The sequence below is a fragment of the Ovis canadensis genome, chromosome 6 (assembly GCF_042477335.2).
Source record: "Ovis canadensis isolate MfBH-ARS-UI-01 breed Bighorn chromosome 6, ARS-UI_OviCan_v2, whole genome shotgun sequence".
In the NCBI taxonomy this organism is placed as follows: domain Eukaryota; kingdom Metazoa; phylum Chordata; class Mammalia; order Artiodactyla; family Bovidae; genus Ovis; species Ovis canadensis.
Window position 1 is genome coordinate 129,476,062 of NC_091250.1, and position 25,016 is coordinate 129,501,077.

The 25,016-nt window shown below is 49.0% G+C and overlaps 1 protein-coding gene across 2 annotated transcripts in view; it reads right to left on the reverse strand.

Annotated features, from left to right (window-relative positions):
- LOC138442206 (epididymis-specific alpha-mannosidase-like) overlaps window positions 1–25,016 on the reverse strand; it is a 45,773-nt gene that overhangs the window by 5,509 nt on the left and 15,248 nt on the right. The window contains exons 1-13 of one of the 2 annotated variants that reach the window (XM_069593268.1): window positions 22,051–22,160; window positions 12,473–12,645; window positions 11,998–12,086; window positions 11,224–11,401; window positions 10,352–10,550; window positions 9,309–9,499; window positions 8,096–8,234; window positions 6,420–6,553; window positions 4,464–4,738; window positions 3,638–3,829; window positions 2,891–3,143; window positions 1,671–1,781; window positions 1,401–1,593 (exon numbers count right to left, since the gene is read on the reverse strand). In XM_069593268.1, coding sequence (XP_069449369.1) covers window positions 1,401–1,593; window positions 1,671–1,781; window positions 2,891–3,143; window positions 3,638–3,829; window positions 4,464–4,738; window positions 6,420–6,553; window positions 8,096–8,234; window positions 9,309–9,499; window positions 10,352–10,550; window positions 11,224–11,401; window positions 11,998–12,086; window positions 12,473–12,487 — 1,969 coding nt within the window. In that variant the 5' untranslated portion in view covers window positions 12,488–12,645; window positions 22,051–22,160. Of the gene's footprint in view, window positions 1–1,400; window positions 1,594–1,670; window positions 1,782–2,890; window positions 3,144–3,637; window positions 3,830–4,463; window positions 4,739–6,419; window positions 6,554–8,095; window positions 8,235–9,308; window positions 9,500–10,351; window positions 10,551–11,223; window positions 11,402–11,997; window positions 12,087–12,472; window positions 12,646–22,050; window positions 22,161–25,016 lie in introns of those variants that run through there. The other variant, XM_069593267.1, reaches the window with a different exon arrangement.

A 25,016-nucleotide genomic window follows, 5' to 3' on the forward strand; every position in this document is an offset into this window, starting at 1 on the left:
GAAAAATATTTGAATACTGTGAGAAATTGCAAAATGTGATGCACTGATGTTCACTGATGTGAACTGAGCAAATGCTGTTGCAAGAGCAGTGCAGATGAACATGCTGCATGCAAGGTGCAGCAAACCTTCAATTTGTAAACAATGCAATATCGTCAGTGCTCAAAAAAAAAGGAAATGCATATATGCATATAACGGACAAATGCACACTTTGTGTTTATGTCTATAAAATTTTAAAGATTCTCTGTAGTAGCATCTTCAAATACTTTCAAACGCACTCACTGTTTAAAGTACTTCATGTCCAACTATTTAGCTATGATACCCAACTGTAGTGAAGGAAATTTATAGAAGTCTCAGGAGAGGCAACTCGTAAAACTTGCAGATCAGGACATAGAATAGAGTCACCCTCACTTGGTGACAATGCACTTAATTCAGATAAAGCCAGCCTTTTAAATGCTGAGCAACCAGACCTGAATGGTGACATATATCATAGGAAGAAGTAGAATGTGTCCTCAGAGAAGGAAATAGAGGAGATTGAGGAGAAAGAGGTAAGGAGGGGATTGCAGTAAGTCCCTGCTGTGAACCAACTAGCTGTATGACCTTGAATGAGTCACTGAACCGCTGTGCACCTCAAGTTGCCCACATTTAAAATGAGGGGCCTGGATGTGAGTACTCTGGTCCCTTCCTACCCCAAAGTAGCCCAGATCCTGGCAGGTACTGAGAGAGTTAATCCTTAGATGGATTGATAAGCAGTCCAGGGTCCTTGAGGAGAAGAAATGGACAAACATTTTTTCTTCTACATTTCTTTGTCTTAGACTCAAAAGATGTTTTTACTTAAACTCTGAGGTGTTATGACAGCAATCTTTAAGACTAACTTTCTTTAAGCCCAGAGCTAATGATTACACTACAAAACTCATCTTGCTCAATCTGTACTAATGATTAGATAATAAAAAAGTATCGTGCTCCAGGACATGTTTCTCCTTCTTAAGAAGTACCTTCCAACTAATCTTATCTTACGACTTACTTGTGGCAGTCAGTCTGGTAAGACCTGTCTCTTGTTGGTTCTAACCTTGTTCATTTAAGATGTCACTTGTAGGAGTGGGTCTGGTAAAAGTTTATAAGGGCTTGATATGACTACCAAGTGGGGTTCTCCCCCTCCCCCTTCTGATGTCCATGTCAGAGGCTTTCTCTGTCATTTTACAGTGTAATATAACTATTGCCACACAAAAGGTCTGAGTGATCAAGCCTGGGCCCTGATCCCAAAGCTAAATCTTCATCTTCAGAGACCACAAATCAACATCATTCACCCTTAGCTATCAATACGAGCTCAGCCCCATCCTGGAAAGGTGGGCTCCCCTGGGGGCAGCGAAGGCAGGTGAACTGAAAGGACCCCCCCACCTCACCGTTGATCTCTCTGAGCATCACAACGGGCCGGTGCTGCAACGCCAGCCGACTCCTCTGGCGCAGGCCACTGGTGAGGGCCCTGGATCCCAGTAGGAGCCAGAGCACTGGCTGGACGACCGAGGTGTCGTTCAGTGTGAGGTCAACAACCATGTTTCCCGGATCGTTGTTCACCACCCGCCGGTGGAGCATGACCTGCAGGGGACAACTGTCTGACCGGGCCTGCCTGGGCCCTGGGGTCCCCAAGAGTGACCAGAGGGGCCTCCTCCTACCTCCACCTGCCCGTTCCCTTGGCTGGAGACGCCGTGTGCCTGCTCAGACAGCAGCACCAGCCTGCTGCGTCTGCTCTGGATGAAGGCCGATTGCACCATGGGGTAGTAATTCTGTGGACAGAAACATTGGCAGGCTTGTGGTGGGAGCAGTGGGCCAGGTCAGCCAGCAGGTCCAGGGTCTCCCTCTGGCCCCAGGCGGCCTCCTGCATGGGGACAGCAGCAGCCCAGGGTGGCACAGTAGTGATGGGAGGGGCTCTGACTTGTGAGATGGACACACTTATATTCAAATCCAGCTCCACTGCTTCCTGACCTTATGCCCTGGGACAGCCAGCCTGCCCAAGCCTCAATTTCCCCCTCTGTAAAATGTGCCCAAAACGTCCCCCTGGTGCAGGGAGACAGTGAGGCATTTGTGCCACTCCAGCCAGAGATGGCCCCCAGCCAGGGGTTCCCAAATAGAAAGGCGCTGGTGTCTGGGCTGGAAAGCACTCACACAGCTCTGTCCTTCCCTGTTTTGAAGGAAGATGTCCGGGGCAGATAGCCCTGGACCCTCTGGAGCCCAGGGCACAGTGTGTGAAGAACAGCTGTAGAGATGAACGGACAGAAGCTCACGGAAGACAGAGCAGGGAGGAGCTACACCCCTTCTCCAGGTCCCTCTGGAAGGAGAGACAACTAACTAGAGGAAGGCTCAGGAGGTGCCCAGCACGGCGCTGCCCCTGGATCATCCCAGACCTCAGCACAGCTCTGGGGGAGGTCGCTGTCTTCCCAGGAGAGCACCGAGGTCCAGGGACAGCCAGGGACTCACCCAAGGTCATGCTTCTGGAGGGCGAGGTCTGGGAACTGAATGATTTTGGAATCGAGCCCCTGCTCAGCTCTCCCTGGAGGACAGGCTGTGGCTCACCTCTGAGTAGCCAAGGAGGGGCACACCCGGTTCAGGCCTAGACAGGCACCACGTGCTTAACCCTCAAGCAACCCCCAGCTGGTCATCCATCTGACTGAGGAGGACCCGCGGTGCACACAGACCTCAGGGAGACAGCTCATCCGCGGTGGCCCCAGAGCTCTGAGACTTGGTCTGAACACTCCTGACCACAGGCCCTAGGGGCAGACTCAGGGCAGTGGGGCTCCAGAGATGATCTGGCCCTAAGGGGACTCTCCTGCTTTCTGGAAATTGGCCATCAAGATTGGGTCTACAGCAGCCAACTCCAGGACAGCTCAGGACGTACCCGAGCAATGGTGTTGCTCTTGTAGTCCCTGTAGGGCCTGCGCTGCATCTGGTAGCCGTTGTTGTCTGAGTAGAGGACCCGCCCCGTGTTCAGCTTGGTGCTTGTCCTCAGGATGGCCTCGCGGTTCAGCTCCAAGGGGCCCACCCGGTACTCCTGCTCTATGCGATGGCAGAGCAGCTCCCCGTCAGAGCCCTGGGGACTGCGGGCCAACCGGGAATAGATGGCGAATGTGGGCTCACTGTCGTTCACCTTCCTGGAGGAGAAGCAGGACAGGTAGGTCAAGCGCAGGGTGCCTTCTGATGTACCTCCCTTATTCTTTCCTTCATCTCATTCCATCACCCTCCCTCCATCCTTCCTGCAGCCAGCAGGCCGGGTAGCCTGCTTGGGCAATAGAACAGGAGGGACCCTGTCCTCTGAAGACTCTGGTTACCCGACCAGGCCTGGGGGCTCTGTCTGTCCTGCTCATGAAAACACAAGAACTGCTCTCGTGTCTAGGTCACTGCCACCATGGGCTCCTGTCCCACCTCTGGACTTAGGTACCACCAAGGTGACACAGCTCAGGCAAGCAGAGCAGGACGGCAGAGACTGGAGCAGCTCATGACGTCATCGAACTTCCATGGAGGAAGGACCGTGTGCCAAGCCCAGGTCCAGGAGCTGGGTGTCTGAAGCATGACGGGCCCTCATTTCCTCATTCCCCTGCCTGTGAGCACCTCCATGTGCTGAGCACAACCAGGGGTCCGCCCTCACCTGTAGAAGTACTGCCGGATCTCAGTCACCAGCGGCCCCTCCACGATCTCCATCCTCACAGCCTCCCACGCTGGCTCCGCTGCACCGCTGGGTGTAAACACATAATTGTCTGAAACAGAGCCTTTCCAGACATCACTCTTCACATGATACTCCATGAACTGCTGGGTCATGTATACCTTTCGGTTACTCTGCCTGCACACAGAGGAAAGAGAAAGCAGTGTCATCATGACAGAAAACATGTATCCTCATGCTGGAACCAGGCTCACAGAGCCTCCATGGAGACGCCAGCCACGAGCCAGGGATGAAGAGACCCTTCAACAGGATGAAAGTGGTCTGTCTGTACAACAGAATATTATTGAGTCTGCAAGAAGAATGAGGGGTCTCATTCACCCTTCAACGTGCCGGAAAGTTGGAAACATGACGAGAATTGAAAGAAGGCAGCCTGCCAAGTACCACATATGGAATAATCTCATTGCATGATATGTCAATGTAGGCCAGTCTGGAGAGACAGAAAGGAGGTTCGAGTCACGAGGGCTTGTTGGAGGTGAAAGATGCGTGGGGCTTGAGCCATGATGGAGCCTAAGTCCACAGCGCTGACTGCACCTTTCCCAGCCTGAACAGGGAGACTCAGAACGTTCTGGGGCTGCACTCCATTTCTGCTGCTCCCCACACCCTCCCCCTGACCACCTCTGCTGGATCCTGTAGGTCCTGGCTGCTTCTGGGTCCTGGCCTAGACTCACACACTTAGAAATAGAGCTCAATGCACTACAGGCAGCTTCAGTACCATCACACCCTGGCCTCAGAGACAGCAACGACTGCACCTCACCTCTCCCAGACGCTGTGCATCAGGTTGGTGTCCAGGTCCAGGAAGACGATGTAGCAGTCATTATTCACAGGCACCAGGCTCCCGCCCACTTGCCGGGCACTTCTCCTGAGTCGGCCTCCAAACTGCATGGTTTTGGCCACAAAGGGCTCAGGCTCCCCAGTTTTCTCCTGGGAACTCCTGCTGGGGCGGATGCTGTAGTGCCGGTAACTGAGTCCTGGGATTGTGGTCAGCACATACAGGTCATAGGCAGAGGGCATCTCCTTCGAGGGCTGGACCTGAAAGACCCGAAGGACAGGATGAACGATGGCTGTCAGGATGGAAGGTGCCTCCGTTCCCTTGGAAACCCTGGGCTTACACACCTGGCAGATGGAGTGCTTGCTCAGCATGGAGACAGCTGGTCACCCAACACGGGGCTGAGCTGGCTCCCCTCCTGCACCCTCCCTGCTCAACCGGGTCTAATCTCCTCTCCCCTCTTCCTCCTCTCCTGGGGCTGCAAACCACCTGCCCTCCTCCCACACTCCCCTCTGTTCCTGCCTCTGAGACTGCTCACACTGCTCCCTCGACCTCTTTAGAGGGGCTCCCTTGTCTCCTAGCCCTCTGATTTTTCCAAGGAGGGAGGTTTCCAGGTCAGCCTGCAGGTCTTTCTCTACCTCTGTGTCATCTGACTCAGGGAAGGGATTTGCATGAGGGCACTGGGTCCAGGCAGGAGGTTCTTCAGTCTCTAGGAAGCAAGTGTCACTTCCAGGTCTTGTGGGAAGGTCTGGGGCACTACGGGCAAGCCCATGCGGCTCCTCACAGCCTCCAGCCCGGCCTTTCTCTGAACTAAAGCAGACACCCATCCCCACCCCACAGCCCTAACCTGTCCTGATGTTTTCCTCCACCACAGTTGTCATCTGTCACTCCTATCCTTTCTGATTTTTTTCTTGCCTGGATCCCCAACTGGAATAGGAGCCCCTGAGTGCAGAGACTTTTGTCTATTTGTTTATTAAAGTTTATCCAATGCCTAAAGTAACTCCTGACACATACTAGGTGTTCAGTAGTATTTAAGAAAGAGCATTTGGGCTTGGTGGGTGGTGCCTCTGGGTGGGGAAGGGAGATGTTCCATGTCGGGTCTACTCCACCCAACACCCTTCCCTCCCCTGACCTTGACATAGAGGAATCTTCCCCCTCTCTCTCTCAGCTAAGGATCGCTGCCCTGGCTGCCTGGTCATTACCCCACACCTTAACTGTCCATTTCTGCGTCTGCTCCTTGAATCCCAGGATGGCTCCCGAGTCCAGGGATGAGCATTCACCTGGGCCAAGCCCAGCACAGGCTTCAGGAATGTTTGCTGAATGGCTGACTGATGGCATTACTCGAACCATCTCCCCAAGGAAGGGCTGGCTTGGTAACAGGAGGGTCACCTCTATAGTCAAGTCTAGCTCCAGGTCTGGGAAGGAGATGAGGAGGGACCACACAGGATGTGGGTGTCATAGCTGGGGCCTGCCCCTATGACAGCACCTCCATAAAGATGCACAGTGAAGACTATTGCTGGCTTCCCCATGAGAAGTAGAAATTGACACAGGGTTATATACATATACACCAAGTCACCTCAGTGTTGTCTGACTCTTGGTGACCCCATCGACTGTAGCCCGCCAGGCTTTCTGCCCATGGGATTCTCCAGTCAAGAGTACTGGAGTGGGTTACCATGCGCTCATGCAGTGGATATTCCTGACCAGGTACTGAACCCATGTTTCTTGTGGCTCTGCATTACAGGCGGATTCTGGTCAACTCAGGTACGCAAAGGGCAGGGTCAGTCCGCTGGGTGGATCCGCTGACCCTGATGGCGACTCACCCATAGGACACCCCTCACAGTCAGGCAGCGTGTCACCTCTTCCCTTTAGATGCCCACTTCGGGGGCCCAGTGCAGAGCAGGGGAAGCAACAGGGCCTGCACCATAGACGGGATGTCCCCCTTACCTGTGCCAGGACAGGGCGCCCTGACTCGTCTGTGATGCTGACTTTGAGGAAGTCCACAGTCAGGGTGATGATAGTGGTGACCGTCCAGGCCAGTGGGTTGTAGACCACCGCAAAGTGACCCCCAGGCTCTGGGCCTGCACACAGAGAACAGGCTCTACTGCCCTACCCGACCCAACCTTCACCCCTGGTGCCCCTCAGAACAAGAGAATCTAAGGTAGGTGAGACCAGCTCTGCAGAGGCCAGGGGGAAGGACAGACAGACACATGGGGTCTGATACCCAACTCCTTCCTCATCTGTACAAGCTGGGCTCTGATTCCTAGGCAGGATGGGGGAGCGTGCCCCTAAAGATGAGGGTCCTTGACCTCCTCACTCATTTCTACTTTTCAGCCAACGTTACCGGTGAGAAGACTGAGGTCTATAGCAAAGGGTTAGTTGTCCAAGGTGACCCATGTCCTATGGCCTGGCTCCAAAGCTGGAGCGCTTGGCAATGTACAGACAATTCTCTGGACCTTGGAGGGTCAAGGTCAATCACCAAGGTCAGCACTGGAGCCCTCTTTGGTATGAACCTGGATTCTTTTTCTGCTCTACCCCCCACCCCAGGTGACCATCTATGACCACATTCAATGACTCCCAGATCCTTGAACACTGCACACACAATGTCCAGTCCCCGGTCTCTGCCTGGGCAGTTCCCATGGCTGGATGCCTTTCTGGGGTCTCCACCTGCCCCTTCCTTGGGGAGCTGCCCCCGTGAGCTCATGGGAATGGCTGGTCTCACCAGACACTGGAAGGACCCAGTTCTACCTCCCTTTCTATGGCCATCATCCCCTCCCACCACCAGTCCTAGTGGACAGGATTCCAGTCTGCTGCACTCCTGACCCCGGGGCCCTTCCAGTGTCTGAAGGCAAGATGGGACTGCACACAGACACAGAGCCGAGGGCAGAGCAGGGCAGGTGAGGGGAGGGACGGAGTGGGGAGGGCACAGTGAGAGAGAGCAGGGTGAGTGTGGACCCTGGGAAGGTGGGCGGGCCACATGCTCCTGCAGGGAAGGCACCTATCTCTGATTGCCCAGGATTTGCAGGGGTGAATCCCCTCAGACAAACAGGGTGATCACTCATCCTCTACCTGTGAAACCTGCAAAGTCAAAAGAACATGTGCATCCTGTCTGCGGAGCTGGGCAGCACAGCAGTATGGGTATCATCCTCCCTGTGTGACCCTGGGCAGCACAGGGGTATGGGTATCATCCTCCCTGTGTGACTCTGGGCAGCTCAGGAGTATGGGGACCATTCCTTCCTGTGTGACCCTGGGCAGCTCCACGATCTCTGTTCCCTGTGTGCCCTCAGCTATGAAGTGAGGACAGTAACACTTCCAGCTTTCAGGATGTGTGAGGTTTTACACTAAATTGTGCAAGCAGTGTGCTTGGCAACATCCACACTGCATTACCATTTATTCCTGCCTCTAGTTGGAGGCAGGAACTAGGCCTTCCTCAATCACAGAGAGGAAACAGCTCAATGAAGTGAAGGCACCTGCCCAGCTCATGCCGAAATGAGAGCCTCCCTTGGACGGGCCTCGAGTCTGAAGCTCAGGTGTTCCAGCCAGTCCCCTAACCCTCAGGCTGTCTTCTCAGACTGGGGCAGACACCCGCCATGGCCCACACTGTCCCCATGGGCCTCACTTACCTGAGTGGGCTGGAAACCTGTCCTGGATGATGTAGGACATCAGATTGTGCACCCCTTCCATCCCAGTGCTCAGGTGCTCCACAAACATGTCACCCACTCTTGGAACATGAGTTCCGGTGATGGCGTCATGGTGCTGGACCTGGGCCCCCACAGGAACAGGACAAGAGTGGGGTCAGGCTGGCCTCTGCTCAGCATCTGCTGTCCTGATGCCCACTGGGCCCTGACTCCGCTTCCCTCTCAGTAGGTGCTGCTGGAGAACTGGGGATTTCTCCCACTTTACAGAAGAGAAATCTGAGGTCAGAGAGGCTGATGATCTTGCCCCAAGTATTGTTGACCTTGGGAAAACACATAGCTATGTCCCTGATGCTGGACAGAAAACAGACTTCTGGAAAGGAGCCTGCCCAGCTTCCCTCTGTGACCCACTCATCCCAGAATTGCTGATAACCTGTTCCAGACAAGCCCCACACATGGCCTTGTACTCATCTGCACCATGTAGGATGGATGGTCTCCTCTTCCCAGAAGGGAAACATGACCCCATGCGGTGAAGCCACGTGTCCACTCACCCTGATGGATGCTAAAGTCTATCCCATCACACACCCACACAATGACTGGTCCTGCCAGCAATTTCCTTTAGTGACTATGAATCTCATGGGCCGTGAGGCCCATTTCTGACTGGAGAGGAGACAAGTTACAGGAGATCTTGTGTCTCAGTTTTCCCTTCTGCACAGTGGGGAATAAATAATATGCAGATTTATGAACAGCTTTCTTTGTGTCAGCCACAGAGCCCACCAGCATATGTGTATTATCACATTCAACTGTCCTATTAATGTCCTGAGTGAGCATGTAGTTCTCATTTTTCAAGGAGGAAATTAGAGCTCAGAGAGGGGAATCCTGAGCTCATAGAGCTGAGCTGAGATTTGACTCCAGCCAGGACTGTTGGACACCAATGCTGCTCCACTTCGCCCTTACTGCTCTGGGACAGTCTGGCTTTAAACCTTACTGAACCACAGCTGGGCCCTGGCAGGCCATGGTCCTAGCCTTGGGGCAGCTTCATCATGCATGGTCTTGTGACCTCAGTGGTGACCTCAGTGTTCTCATCTATAAAAGGGACCTATAGCAACAAGGGACAGGGAGGTGCGCTGGCCTAGGGAGGGGGAAGCACACAGCCCCGGAATATCCAATCCTGTCCTGTCTCTGGGAGGCACTGTGTTACCTCGGAGACCGCCCAGCGGAGCTGCTGGAGCTGCTGCAGGCCCCAGGCCGGGTTCAGGAACCGGTGGGGAGCCAACAGCACATAGCGAGTAAACATGGACTCCCCAGCGTACAGCAGACTGCTGGCTCTCCTTGCCAGCCCCTTGAGCCCACTTCGGGAGGCATAGAATCCAGTCCAGGCATGATGCATGTCTAGGAGAAAAAGGGCAGGAGTCAGTGGGAGGGCCTGCCCTTAGAGGCCCCTGAGCCCCACTTGGGAAATGCTGAGGAAGATGAGGTCAGGATGGATCTGCCTGGGTCCCCAGGGACACAGCCTAGGCCAGCAGGTGATCTCAGGGTTCCTGGTCCAGCCAGGTCAGCAATGGTACCAGATCCCTGGAAGGCCTGGGCCACTGACAGGGTCAGGCTGGGCGGGGGCAGGCCGGGGGAGGCCTGACACTGTGACGAGGAAAGAATCCCAGTGAGCACCTGGGCCCCTGGGATGGCCTGTGGGAAGGGGCCCTGGAGGACTTCAGAGGAGGAGGTAGAGGGATGAGGGCCAAGAAGTCAGAACACAGAATGGAAGGGCTGGAGTGCTGGCCACCCCTGTGTGCCTCTGAGGAAAATCAGGGTCTGGAGAGGCATGCTTTCCACCAGGTCCCTCTGGTTGTCCATGGGGGCAGGCTGGCAGGGCCATTGGGAGCTGAGATCCCTGAAATCACTCTCCTTACCCTGGACACAAAGGTCATGGCATGACGAAGTCCCCAGGGGGCATGACCAACCCCCGCCAGTGCCCCAGTGGAAACCAAGGCTGCCTCTGGACATCACTCAAGCCTCTCTTGTGAAGAAAGGAACCGGCAAAGGAACAGTGGACAACACTGAGCCCGCCTGTATCTGTCCCCACCCCAGGCAGTCCACAGGAGGTAGGCGGGTGAGGGAGGGCTGTCTGACCCAGTGGCCCTGTGGGCTCCACTGGCAGAGCCGAGGAGACTGGGAAACCACATGTCACTGCTTTGGTGACATCTCCCTTGCACCGAATCCCTCCCTACCCCCAGAGGCTCCTACCCAAGGAATAGGGCAGGAAGTCGCGGTGGTCTCGGACCTGCCAGGAGACTTGGTCAGAGTGCACAGCCAGGAAATAGTCGCCGAGCGTGGCATACTCCACTGATAAATTGAACTCCAATGAGTGACTATTGATGTAATCCATTACAATGTCCATGTTGGTGAATTGCAGCGAGGCATTGAAGAACTGCCTGTCACATCCCTGCAGCCAGGGGACAGAAACAATGTCCAGCCCTTCTGGGTAAAGAGCCCAGCCTGCATAGGGGTAGCATCTCTTCATCTGCAGGATGGCCCCCCTCTCCGCATGGTGGACACTGACGCCGCACGGGGCTCACAAGCTCTCTCCTCTGGGAGCACAGCAGGTGCTCCATCCAGTTTGGCTGGGACAACAATGGTGACTGGGTGTCCAGCACTGTCCCATGAGGGTGTCTTTCATTATAAGACAAATTCAGCCAATGGAGCAGGTCCTGTCATCATACCCATTTCACAGAAGAGGAAAGTGAGGCTCAGATTGTCCGAGTCTCACAGCCCCTGAGTAGGGAGCCAGGATTCAGGCCGAAGCCTCTGCCCCCAACATTGAGAATGGGAAAGGAGGGGAGAGCTGCGGAGGAGCTGGAGCCTGTGTAAAGGAGGGGCTGCCGTGGAGGCAGAGACTGTGGGGATGATCCAGGGTCGGGGGAGAAGCTGGTAGACTGGGTGAGGACTTGGGGTGAAGGGAAGGAGGACTGAGCTGGAGTTGGGATCACTGCCTGAATGGACACTGGAATGGTTAGAGGTGGACACACAGTCTTGGGAGGAGGCAAGTCCTGGGGTCAGACCGAAGAGAGCAACACCTGCACAGAGTTGAGGAACCAGGGCCAGGGACCCCAACTTACCCAGGGCCAGAGGACGTGTGGTGTCCGGAACCAGGTGGCTCGAGTCAACGCATTCCTCACCAGGAGACTGGTAAATATTTGGATGTTGTCCTTGGTGACAGGGATTTGCATTTGGAGGTACATGTCATTCGGGGATGTACCTGGGAAGATGGCTTCGCCATCCCAGTTAAATCCCTCACTAAGGGAGAGAGGAGCATTAGGGGGCCCTGCCCTGAAAATGGCAGCAGCACAAGGGTGGGGAGGCAGGCAGGGCTCAGGGAGGCCAGAGCATCGAGGCCTCCGTCTCCCATCAGGGGCTGGACAGTGTGGTGGCGGGCAGACGAGAGCTGTGTGGACAGAAGATGCCCCTGTGTGAGCCCTGTGGGCACTTGGGCACCTCACCCTGATCCTACAGGGCACCCAGAACCTGCTAGTGAGTTCCCCTTGCCTCTTCTGTCAGTTGCTGCTTCATCCCACCTCCTCTGCTCACGGGGGCTCAGCCCCCACCCACAGTCCCCCAAGAACAGAGGGCAGAGGGACTGGACCCAGGGCCCCCCACCAGACAGCCCACAGGAGGGCTGGTGCCAGAACTCGGAAGTTTTGACTCAATCGCCTGAGCCACTCCATCTGCCCCATGGCTGCTACTGCAGGACCTTGGCTGGGTGTCCAGGCCTAAGTTATTCTTTCTGTAAGATGCGTGCTCAGTGCATTCCCTCAGGGCTGGCCATGAAGGGTGTGGCTGAGGTGGTCCAGGGAGGGTGCTGGGATGGGGACTGGCCCGAGGCAGGTGCTCACGAGCAGTAGCCAAACTGGTCCAGGACATGTGTGAAGATTTCCTGCTGCACGGACAGGGATCTGGACCCTCGCCACACGAACTGCAGCTCCTACAAACCCGGAAGGAACAGGGTGAGGGCCCAGGGGCGACACGGCTGCTGGTTCCCCTCCGTAGGCCCCACCTGAGTCTCCTCTCTGCACTCGCTGCTCTCAGGGGTTAAGGGTCAAGATCCCCCTCTGCTGCCCCCTCCTCAAGGTTCCCCCTGACCTCCCAAGCCACAGGAGGCAGAGGAATTGGCCCTCCAGATGCTGCCTGTCTGCACCTTCATCTGACCCTCCTCAGGGCAGGACTCTCTGCCAGGACCTGCCAGGCTGTCTCTAACTCAGCTTGAATATCCCCAGACATGGGGAGCTCATCACCATCACTAAAGGTACAGCGGCTTTTTTCAGTTCTAATGGTGAGAAAGTAGATGAGTAGATGTGGCCCACCACTCACCCGGGTATCCTGCATGACCTTCTTCAGGTTGTAGTCGATCCTGGAGATGACATGGGCATTGAAGCCCGCCAGGGCAAACAGGGTAGGGGTCGTGGAGGATGCACCAAATGGGTCCACCTGCCAGGAGAACTGTGGCCGGACCCCAAATGTTTCATAGAGAAACCCATGTCCTTCTGCAAAGAGATAAGTTTTGTCACTCCCTCAGGGCCCTGTGCCCTTCTCCAGGGCTGAGATGCCACCTAACAGGCAAGGAGGGGTTTTGAAGTAGATGGTAATATTAGGACTTCTTCCCCGAATCATTGGTCTATTCACATCTTAATGCATGATTTATAAGCCAGCCCACAGAAGCACGAATCAGGTGACTGCAGAAAGTCCCAAATTTGATATGCCATTGATTCCAGCTCCCCAAGGGTTTCCCCTCAATATAATCTCATCTCTGGCCAACCCCCCACCACATCTTGGCTACACATACACGGGCCTGGTTACACTCAGATGGGCTATCTTGGCTGTTGTCTGCCCTTTATGACTCACTGCTTCTACTGCGGTCAGGACTGTGCTCAGGAATGCACACAAGCACGCGAAAGACGGATGCTTCCCCTAGGAGCCCGAGCTTGGGAAACATTCTGGGGAAACTGCTCTGCTCCACCCCGGATGGCATCAGAGAAAAGGGCCAGTCAAACAAAGGTTTTGGTGGTATGGAACTACATCAGCCTGGGATGCTATCAGGTCTACCCCCTGTGCATCTCCACCCCGCCTCAGTGGTAGAACCGAGAGGGATGAGGAAGATGCCTGCGTTGGTAAGGGACTGACAAAGTCTGACCAGGGAAGGAAACCTTTGGTGGAGAGTCTGCATACACCCCCATCTAGAGCAGGGAAGGATGCCTCTGGTGGAAAAAAAAAAAAAAAAAAAACATGGTTGTGGATGGCGCTTTTTTCTCTCTACAGATGGAAGCTAGCAGTTCCAGAACCACTCCCTTAAACTGTTTTTTTGTTTTGTTTTGTTTTTAATGCTGGGAGAAGTTGATCCTCAGATCAGATCAGATCAGTCGCTCAGTCATGTCCAACTCTTTGCGACCCCATGAATCGCAACACGCCAGGCCTCCCTGTCCATCACCATCTCCCGGAGTTCCATCAGACTCACGTCCATCGAGTCCGTGATGCCATCCAGACATCTCATCTTCGGTCGTCCCCTTCTCCTCCTGCCCCCAATCCCTCTCAGCTTCAGAGTCTTTTCCAATGAGTCAACTCTTCACATGAGGTGGCCAAAGTACTGGAGCTTCAGCTTTAGCATCATTCCTTACAAAGAAATCCCAAGGTTGTTCTCCTTCAGAATGGACTGGTTGGATCTTCTTGCAGTCCAAGGAACTCTCAAGAGTCTTCTCCAACACCACAGTTCAAAAGCATCAATTCTTTGGCGCTCAGCCTTCTTCACAGTCCAACTCTCACATCCATACATGACCACAGGAAAAACCATAGCCTTGACTAGATGGACCTTAGTCGGTAAAGTAATGTCTCTGCTTTTGAATATACTATCTAGGTTGGTCATAACTTTTCTTCCAAAGAGTAAGTGTCTTTTAATTCCATGGCTGCAGTCACCATCTGCAGTGATTTTGGAGCCCCCCAAAATATAGTCTGACACTGTTTCCTCTGTTTCCCCATCTATTTCCCATGAAGTGATGGGACCGGATGCCATGATCTTCGTTTTCTGAATGTTGAGCTTTAAGCCAACATTTTCACTCTCCTCTTTCCCTTTCATCAAGAGGCTTTTTAGCTCCTCTTCACTTTCTGCCATAAGGGTGGTGTCATCTGCATATCAGAGGTTATTGATATTTCTCCCAGCAATCTTGATTCCAGCTTGTGTTTCTTCCAGTCCAGCATTTCTCATGATGTACACTGCATATAAGTTAAATAAGCAGGGTGACAATAGACAGCCTTGACTTACTCCTTTTCGTATTTGGAACCAGTCTGTTGTTCCATGTCCAGTTCTAACTGTTGCTTCCTGACCTGCATACAGATTTCTCAAGAGGCAGGTTAGGTGGTCTGGTATTCCAATATCTCTCACAATTTTCCACAGTTTATTGTGATCCACACAGTCAAAGGATTTGTTATAGTCAATAAGGAAGAAATAGATGTTTTTCTGGAACTCTCTTGCTTTTTCCATGATCCAGCGGATGTTGGCAATTTGATCTCTGGTTCCTCTGCCTTTTCAAAAAACCAGCTTGATCTACAGAGGTTAGGAAAACATGCCTGATCTTCTTCTGTGATATTGAATGGTCATGTTATCCTATGAAAGATGGGGAATTCTGGGCATTTGAAGGGTCTCTTAACTATGATACTATTTTATAACTAGACCGGTTCTGAAGAAAACAAGAGAAATGAGTAGAACTGCCATCTGTCTTGCTCTTTATCTCTCTGCGAGACATTCCAGACTTGTGTCCTATGGGTACAGATTTAAGATGTGAAACCTACAGCTCCCTCCTGTTCTCTTACTTTGCCTCTCTATCTGGGGCTCCAAATGAACAGGCTGAGAATCAGGGCACCTTTCTAGGAGGGGTTGCCTCAGTCTCAGTAGAATATTTAGAGGATCCAAAAGGTACATGGAAGGCTTTCTGGGACTAACTTTTCCTTATGACCTTATTTGGTGAGATGTAATGCAAGGAGATCCAACCAGTCCATTCTAAAGGAGATCAGCCCTGGATGTTCTTCAAAAAGAATGATGCTAAAGCTGAAAATCCAGTACTTTGGCCACCTCATGGGAAGAGTTGACTCATTGGAAAAGACTGGTGCTTGGAGGGATTGGGGGCAGGAGGAAAAGGGGACGACAGAGGATGAGATGGCTAGATGGCATCATTGACTCGATGGACGTGAGTTTGAGTGAATTCCAGGAGACGGTGATGGACAGGGAGGCCTGATATGCTGATTCATGGGGTCGCAAAGAGTTGGACATGACTGAGTGACTGAACTGAAATGAATACATGTCTTAGGACAGATGCTGACTCCTGACTCAAGAGCTTGAGTTTTGGGGGAAGTTACTACTTTTGGAGATGAGTAGCTTAAGGTAAGGAGAAAGTGGGAACACGAAATAGCCCTCCTCCCTACTTGCAACCAAGCAGTTCCCATAACAGACTCTCTTTGCTGGATGTATTCGCGCAGGACTCAAGCGAGTGTGCACTGACTTTTAAATATGCTAAGTTGGCTGACATAGAACAGGGAGGGAAGGAAACTCCTGGTAAATTCCTAATAATTATGGGAGGCTCTCTACACATTTACTGATGTTGACCCTGAAAGTTCAGATGGAGAAATGGTCCTTAAAAATAGATTCCTCACTCAGTCAGCTCCAGATATCTGCCATAATTTACTAAAACAGGCGTTTGGACCAAACCAGTCTTTAGAAAAAGTGTTGCAGCTGGCTCAGACAGTATGTTATGGCAGAGAAGATGAGGATGAAAATACGAAAAAAAGAGCCAGGCAGAAGACTGATGCCCCAACAATGGCTGTTAGACCTGCTCTGAAACTGCCTGAGAAAAATGCCCAGACGGACCCAGGTAAAAAGGGATGGGCTTGCTATTACTGTGGAAAGGACAGACATCTCAAGAAGGATTGCCCTCAGGCATCTAAGTGCCTTCAGCTCCATGTCTAGTCTGCAAAGGAACATACTGGAAAAGAGACTGCTTTATGAGGTGTAGGCCCCAGGGATCATGACTGAAGGTGTCTTGGGCCCCACACAAGCTCCCCTCCTAATTACACCTGAGGAACTCAAGGTATTAATAACTGCGAAGGGCCAATCAGTAGATTTCTTTTGGAAATAGGAAAATTTCTCTGTGAGCACTGAAGACCTCGTCCAGTTTCCTCCCAGTCCACTACTGTAATGGGACTGTCAGGACAAGTCATATGCTATTATTTCAGTCATTCTTTAAGCTGTAACTGAGACTCTGTGCTGTTTTCTCACAAGTTTCTGATTGTGATGAAGTCTCCCTCACCCCTTCTGGGGAGGAATATACTGAACAACGTCCAGGCCTCTGTTTTCGTGCATATGGAGCTTTCTCTTTCTCTCCCATTAGTTAAACAAAATGTAAATCTCAAAGTGTGGGCTGATGGAAAAACTGTGTGTTGAGCGCAAAATGCTATTCCTGTCTTTATCAAGCTCAAAGACTCTCACCCATTTCCACATCAAAAATAGTGCCCACCAATGCCCAAAGTTAAGGAAGGTTAAAGCCAATCATTAAAAATGTACAGGAACAAGGACTATTAATTCCCTGTAACAGTCCATACAACACTCCTATTTTAGATGTAAATAAACTCAAATGATAAATGGAGACTTGTTCAGTTCAGCTCAATTCAGTCGCTCAGTCATGTCCGACTCTTTGCGACACCATGAACTGCAGCACGCCAGGCCTCCCTGTCCTTCACCAACCCGCAGAGTCCACCCAAATCCATGTCCATAGAAATCGTGATGCCATCCAACCATCTCATCCTCTGTCATCCCCTTCTCCTTCTGCCCTCAATCTTTCCCAGCATCAGGGTCTTTTCAAATGAGTCAGCTCTTCACACCAGGTGGCCAAAGGATTGGAGTTTCAGCTTTAGCATCAGTCCTTCCAGTGAACACTCAGGACTGATCTCCTTTAGGATGGACTGGTTGGATATCCTTGTAGTCCAAGGGACTCTCAAGAGTCTTCTCCCACACTACAGTTCAAAGGCATCAATTCTTTGGGGCTCAGCTTTCTTTATAGTCTAACTCTCACATCCATACCTGACCACTGGAAAAACCAGAGCCTTGACTAGACAGCCCTTTGTTGGCAAAGTAATGTCTCTGGTTTTTAATATGCTGTCTGAGTTGGTCATAACTCTGCTTCCAAGGAGTAAGCATTTTTTAATTTCATGGCTGCAATCACCATCTGCAGTGATTTTGGAGCCCAGAAAAATAAAGTCAGCCACTGTTTTCACTGTTTCCCCTTCTATTTGCCATGAAGTGATGGGACAGGATGCCATGATCTTAGTTTTCTGAATGTTGAGCTTTAAGCCAACTTTTTAACTCTCTTCTTTCACTTCATCAAGAGGCTCTTTAGTTCCTCTTCACTTTCTGCCATAAAGATGGTGTCATCTGCACCTGAGGTTATTGATATTTCTCTCAGCGATCTTGATTCCAGCTTGTGCTTCCTCCAGCCCAGCATTTCTCATGATGCACTCTGCGTATAAGTTAAATAAGCAGGGTGACAATATACAGCCTTGTACACTGTTTCATACTTGACTTCTTCAAGATATACAAATAATAAGTGTCTAATCCTTATATTTTATTGTCTAAAGTTTCTGAAGGAGAAATATTTTTCAGTCATTGATTTGATTGATAGTTTTTAGAGTTAAACCTATATTAAGTCATCCCCTACCTATGACACTAAGACAAGAGAGGATTTTTAGGAATCAGGCAACTGCCCCATTTGGATTCTGGGTTATGCAGAACTTGCCTGGCCGTTATATTAACTTACAACTGAGACTCAGCAGGTCCAAACTGACAAGCTGGTTTGGTCCCCAGAAACCCAAAAGGCTTTTAAGATTCTTTAAACTGCTCTGTGGTAGGCTCCCACTTTGAGCTTACCCAAAGGATCAGAGTTTAATCCCTTTGTTACTGAAAAAGAGGCCATGGCTGCATTGCTTAAAGGATAATTAACACTATTGTTTTGCTGTTGTGGTCCAGCCCCAGCAGGATCCAGGGGTACCCTCAGGGGAAACAGCGTTGGTGAGAGAGATTTAGAAAGAGAAAAAGAAAGAATGTTGCAGATAAGAAAATAGAGGAGAGAAAGAGAAAACCAATAAAGCCCCAGCACAGGACTTGTTCTGTTCACATAGGCCACAGGCACCCTCTTGATGGGAAGAAGGTGCAGAGCACCTTCTTGAGAGGGTCTTAGAAGCCTGGGCAGGAAAGTGAACTCAGAGAGACTCTGCACTCCAAGGGATCAGCCTGAAATAGAAAGGGAGAGAGAAAAAATGACATGGGGTGACCAAGCTTCAGTGAGCGAGGCCCGTAACTTTATTTTCAAAAGGAACTTTTATACCTTGACTTGTACGTAGAGGGAAATGAAAGATGCAAAGTCATGCAGAGTCAGCCCAAACATTACATCTGTTTTGTCTTTATCAAAATCAGGATTTTTTTCTGTATACCTTTTCCATAAACAATGTTGTGTACATTATCTTCTGGCCTTGGAGGCCTGTGGACATTTTATGACCCTCTTTTGATAAAGGCTGCTCAACCAGAAAACTTATATTCCCTTAAAGTGTTTTTTCTTTATATTTTTAATCTATGTCAGCCTCAGAAAGTATTAAACAGAGTTACATCTTCACGGAGCAAAGGTGCAGTGAGTTACAACAAAGAAAGAACCAATTAGCTCAAAGGTCTGATGTGGTTAATTCCAAGGCTACTACTTGTTTTTCTTACATTCCAACTATGTTAACTAATGCACACCCAGGTGCACAGTGGATAAGGGATATGGGAACTTGGCAGCAAGCATTGGCTCAGCAATGAAATCCTACACCAGCACTACTCTAATAGTTTTTAACTCTTCAAAAGGCTCTATATTTTAGAATGTTTTAGGCTTCTCGTGTCTCTCACAGTTGGGAGGCTGTAAACAATCACATGCATAGCTGCAAAAGTCTGGATAAACCAGCCAAGCAAGCTAAAATGCCAACAAAAGGGGTTTGAATTGAAATATTCCTTTCATGCCCAAGAAACTTATCAACTAGAGCCCTAAGTTGATTTTTTTCCAGAGAAAGGTGGTCGGAGATAGCCCCCTATTAATGTCAGAAGAGTTGGTGAAAGGCACAAAATAGTAAGACAGATTCTGGTTTGGGAGTAGATGCTCGAGCAGGTCTAAGGGGTCCCTCAAGTCCTGATCTGCCTTGCTCGTCAGGTCTCTTCCACATGACCTTGTCATGGGAGGGATCTCCCATGCTGGCTCCCAGCATTTTCCTAAACCTAAAGCTCCTAAGCTTATTAATAGACAAAATCTTACTGTACTGACTTCTCATGATGTAAGTGGGATCTTAAACTCTAAATCTCAGAGTGACAATGGCTCCATCTTTAAAACTACTGTAACTCAAGTGGTGTCAAAAGTTCTAGGAATAGAATACCACTTCACTGTTCCTGGAGACCCCAATCTTCAGAAAAAGTTGGAAAAGCTAATGACATTATTAAGAGGCATCTGTGTAGGAAACTCAGAAACATGAGACAGTTGGTTTAATGTTCTCCCTGTAGCTTTAACGAGGGCTCAAACTCTCCCTAAGAAGAAGGACCTGTCTCTATGACAGACTGGTTTTGTGCACAGATATTGTCATAGACCTTGAAGCCTTAAAATTAACTATGTGACTCAGCTTTCAACTTGTCAACCTCCTCATCAATTGAGGGCTTCCCATGGTGGGTTTCTCTGCTTCAAGGAAAAGACTTTCTTCAACTCTTCTTCATCTGATGACATCAAAAAATTCTAAGAAGGCCTGATAAAACATATTGACCTTAACTGTGGACATAATGTAACTTTTAATTTTGATTATGTTTTGTAGGGAACTAGGTTTAAAGAAGGTTGAGAAGTGCTTGCAAACGAGACTCTCAACCAGGGCTGAACATTCTTGCAAACGAGATGTTCAGCTAAGAATCCTGTTTGTTCCCATGGGAAAAGAACATTTCTTGCACACAAGGATGTTTCTCTGATTCCTCAAAAGGAACAGACCCTGGGACAAAACGGATTCTAAGTTGATAAGAAAGTTCCCCAAAACAAAGTCTTGGCTGCAGTAAATAAGCCAAGGTAAAGGTTATCTCACCCTGCGCCTGCGCACTGTATAGTCTTTGAATCATAGTGCTTGGCAGCTTGCCCTGTAGGTTGTTGTGCAAGGGATATAAAATAAAGCAGCTGTAAGAAGCAAGTGTTAAAATATAAAGATTTAAACCACTCTGCAGTGTTGGTGTTTCATTCCGTCGCCGGCATCTGGCCCCCAACGTGGGGCTATTAATCATTTCTTGAGGCAACACTGTCCATTGATAACGTTTTACGGGATGCCCATGATTAAAAGCAAATTTATTTTTATCTTTTATTTGCAAAGGAATATTAAAAAAAAAATCCTTCAAATCTAAAACCATCAAAGACCAATCCTGTGGAATCAAAGCAGGAGAAGGGAGACCTAATTGCAAAGCTCCCATAGGTTTTATACATTTGTTAACTTTCCTTAAATCAGTCAACGTTTTCCATTTACCAGATTTTTTCTTAATGACAAAAACAGAATTCCAAGGAGAGGTAGAATGTTCAATATGGCCAGATTGAAGCTGTTCTTTTACTAATTGTTCTAAAGCCTCGAGCTTCACTTTTGGAAGCGGCCACTGCTCAACCCACTTAGGGACATCAGTTAACCATTTCAATGGGAGAGCTCGAGGAATCTGAGCAGTGGCTACAAGTTTTTCGATGAGATGGTGAGCGTTGTTCCTAAAGAAAATAAAAGATCTCTTCCCCAGATATTAATAGGTATATTAACAATGTAAAAAGAAATAGATACGTTCTTTTTCATTAGACAATTGGCATGACAAAGGTTGAGCGCTTCTCCACACATCTGCTATTGATCCTAAGCCTGTTAAAACAAGAGGAATTTTTTCTTTTTTCCAGTCAGTAGGCCACTGCTGGAGAGAAATAACCAAAACATCTGCTCTTGTATCTATTAATCCTTCAAACTGTTTACCTTTAATAATCAGTGACATTAAAGGACGAGAGTCATTAATAAGCATTTTCTAAAATATACTTTTTTCCGTACTTCTAAAACCATTGACTCTCTCTCCCTACCTCAGCCTTGTCGGCAGCTACTAGAAACAGGGATGCGTAAAGTGGTGCAGAAGGGTTAACAGCCTTGGAAGTTTGTTTTTTATTTAATAAAACCTTTCAAAAGGCAACAGTCATTGCTTTTACAGAATTTGAATCCTCCCCAGAACTCACATCTCTATGTGGCTCAGTGGATGAATCTGTACTATCATCCGGAGGTTTGGGCGGAGGCCGAGGTGAAGCCCCCTCCTCAAGATAACATGAGGCGGCCTCACTATTAGCAGCCATTAATTTTAAAGCCTGTGTTGTAACGCTACATAGAGTCCACAGCCTTAAAGGAATCACATTTCCTTTTTGATGCTTCCTTCTTAACTCTTTCTGCACCACTTTCCATTTTTTCAAATTCAGCTGTACTTTTGTTTGATATTGAAACCAATAACAATGCTGCTCTATAAGACAGAATAGCTCACTCAAGCGGCGAGTAGACGTTTTAATTCTTATAGAATGCAGGAGCCCCTTAACTAGCTCCATATATTGTGACTTTAAAGACGGGGAATTCCCCATAGGTTTTTTTTTTTTCTGTTTTTTTTTTTTTCTTATTTTTTTTATTTTCTCGAAAGTCCCCCTTTTAGCGTTTCGCTCCGGGGTGCTCTCCCTTTCGGATTTTTTTTTTTTCTTTTTCTCGAAAGTCCCCCTTTCAGCCTTTTGTTCCGGGGTGTTTACCCTTTTGGATTTTTTTTTCTTTTTTTCAAAAGTCCCCCTTATAGCCTTTTGCCCCAGGGTGCTTACCCTTTCGGTTCTGTCGTGCCCCACGTTGGGCGCCAGATGCCGGCGACGGAATGAAACACCAACACTGCAGAGTGGTTTAAATCTTTATATTTTTAACACTTGCTTCTTACAGCTGCTTTATTTTATATCCCTTGCACAACAACCTACAGGGCAAGCTGCCAAGCACTATGATTCAAAGACTATACAGTGCGCAGGCGCAGGGTGAGATAACCTTTACCTTGGCTTAGTTACTGCAGCCAAGACTTTGTTTTGGGGAACTTTCTTATCAACTTAGAATCCGTTTTGTCCCAGGGTCTGTTCCTTTTGAGGAATCAGAGAAACATCCTTGTGTGCAAGAAATGTTCTTTTCCCATGGGAACAAACAGGATTCTTAGCTGAACATCTCGTTTGCAAGAATGTTCAGCCCTGGTTGAGAGTCTCGTTTGCAAGCACTTCTCAACCTTCCTTAAACCTAGTTCCCTACACTGGGCAGAACATCTCATTTGCAAGAATGTTCAGCCCTGGTTGAGAGTCTCGTTTGCAAGCACTTCTCAACCTTCTTTAAACCTAGTTCCCTACAATGTTTTAACTTGGTTTAATGCCTATTTTGCCTTATATCTGTTACTGTTAAATGGGATTTGTTTCTGTCTGAAAGCTGAGTCGGGTCCAACTCTTTGAATTCCCTTGGACTGCTCATATCAGGCTTCCCTGTCTTTCACTGTCTCCCAGAATTTGCTCAAACTCATGTCCACTGAGCTGGTGGTGCTATCCATCATCACATTCTCTGTTGCCCTTTTCTCCTCCTGCCCTCAATCTTTCCCAGCATCAGGGTCTTTTCCAATGAGTTGGCTCTTCAGATCAGGTTGCCAAAGTACCGGAGTTTCAGCTTCAGCATCAGTCCTCCAAAAGAACATTCAGGGTTGATTTCCTTTAGACTTGACTGGTTTCATCTCCTTGCTGTCCAAGGGACTCGCAAGAGCCTTCTCCAACACCAAAGTTTGAAAGCACAAATTCTTCAGCCTTCAGCCTTCTCTAATTCCCTCAGCCATACATGACTACTGGAAGAACCATAGCTTTGGCTATATGGACTTTTGTCGGCAATGTGATGTCTCTGATTCTTAATATTCTGTCTGTTTGTCATAGCTTTTATTCCAAGAAGCAAGTGTCTTTTAATTTCATGGTTGCAGTCACCTTTGGCAGTGATTTTGGAGCTGAAGAAAATAATCTGTTGCTCTTTTCCATTGTTTCCCCATCTATTTGTCATGAAGTGTTGGGACTGAATGCCATGATCTTAATTTTTGGAATATTGAGTTTTAGGCCAGCTTTTTCACTCTCCTTTTTCATTTTCATCAAGAGGCTCTTTACTGCTGCTGCTGCTAAGTCGCTTCAGTTGTGTCCGACTCTGTGCGACCCCATAGACGGCAGCCCACCAAGCTCCCCCATCCCTGGGATTCTCCAGGCAAGAATACTGGAGCGGGTTGCCATATCCTTCTCCAATAAGAGGCTCTTCAGTTCCTCTTCATTTTCTGCCAAAAGGGTGGTGTCATCTGTGTTTCAAGGTTACTGATATTTCTCCCTGCAATCTTGATTCCAGCTTGTGCTTCATCCAGCCTGCTATGCATGATGCATTCTGCATATGAATTACATGAGCAGGGTGTCAATATACAGCCTTGGTGTACTCCTTTGTCAATTTGGAACCAGTTTGTTGTTCCATGTCTAGTTCTAACGGTTGCTTCTTAACCTACATACAGGTTTCTCAGGAGGCAGGTAAGGTGGTCTGGTATTCCCATCTCTTGAAGAGTTTTCTGTTTCCTATAATCCACACAGTCAAAAGACTTAGCCTAATCCATGAGATAGATGTAAGTGTTTTCCTGGAATTCTCTTGCTGTTTCTATGATCCAAAGGATGTTGGCAATTTGACCTCTGCTTCCTCTGCCTTTTCTAAATCCAGGTTGAATATCTGGAAGTTCTCCGTTCATGTACTATTGAAGTCTAGCTTGAAGGATATTGACTGTTATCTTGCTAGCATGTGAAATTAGAGCATGGCAGTTTCAACTTTCTTTGGCATTACCCTTCTTTGGGATTGGAATAAAGGCTGACTCTTTCCAGTCTTGTGGCCATTGCTGAATTTTCCAAATGTGCTGGTCTATTGAGTCAGCACTTTAACAGCATCATCTTCTAGGATTTTAAATAGATCAGCCAGAATTCCATCACCTTTACTAGCTTTGTTTATACTACGCTTCCTAAGGCCCATTTGACTTCACAGTGCAGAATGTCTGGCTCTAGGTGAGTGACCACACTATAGTGGTTATCCAGGTCATCAAGACTTCTTTCTCCGGTTCCTTTGTGTATTCTTGACACATCTTCTTTAATCTCCTCTATTTCTGTTAGTTCCTTATCATTTCTTTCCTTTATGTGCCAATCTTTTTGCATGAAATGTTCCCTTGGTATCTCCAATTTTCTTGAAGAGAGCTCTAGTCTTTTTTATTCTGTTGTTTTCCTCTATTTCTTTGCTTAAGAAACCTTTCTTGTATCTCTCCTTGCTATACTTTGGAACTCTGCATTCAGAAGGACATATCTTTTCATGAACTCTGCATTCAGATGGGCATATCTTTCCATTTCTTCTTTGCCTTTCACTTCTCTTCTTTCCTAATATATTTGTAAGACCTCCTCAGGCAACCATTTTCTGTGGTGCATCTCTTTTTCTTGAGGATGGTTTTTGTAACTACCACCTGTACAATGCTATATATTGAGCCTGTAGGATGGGTACAATCACGATATAATGAAATGCCATCCCCATGGGGTAAGGTTCTCCACGAACTGGGGAACAGTAATACCAAAGAAGCCCTTCCACTTCTGTGAAGGTTCTCAACCACATGTCATGCTTCTCAGTCTGGGGAACCAACAAAGGACCTGGAAATCCCCAGGAAATCTGACCTTGAAGGCCAGTGGCATTTGATTATCAGACTTCCACAGAAATGGGGGGA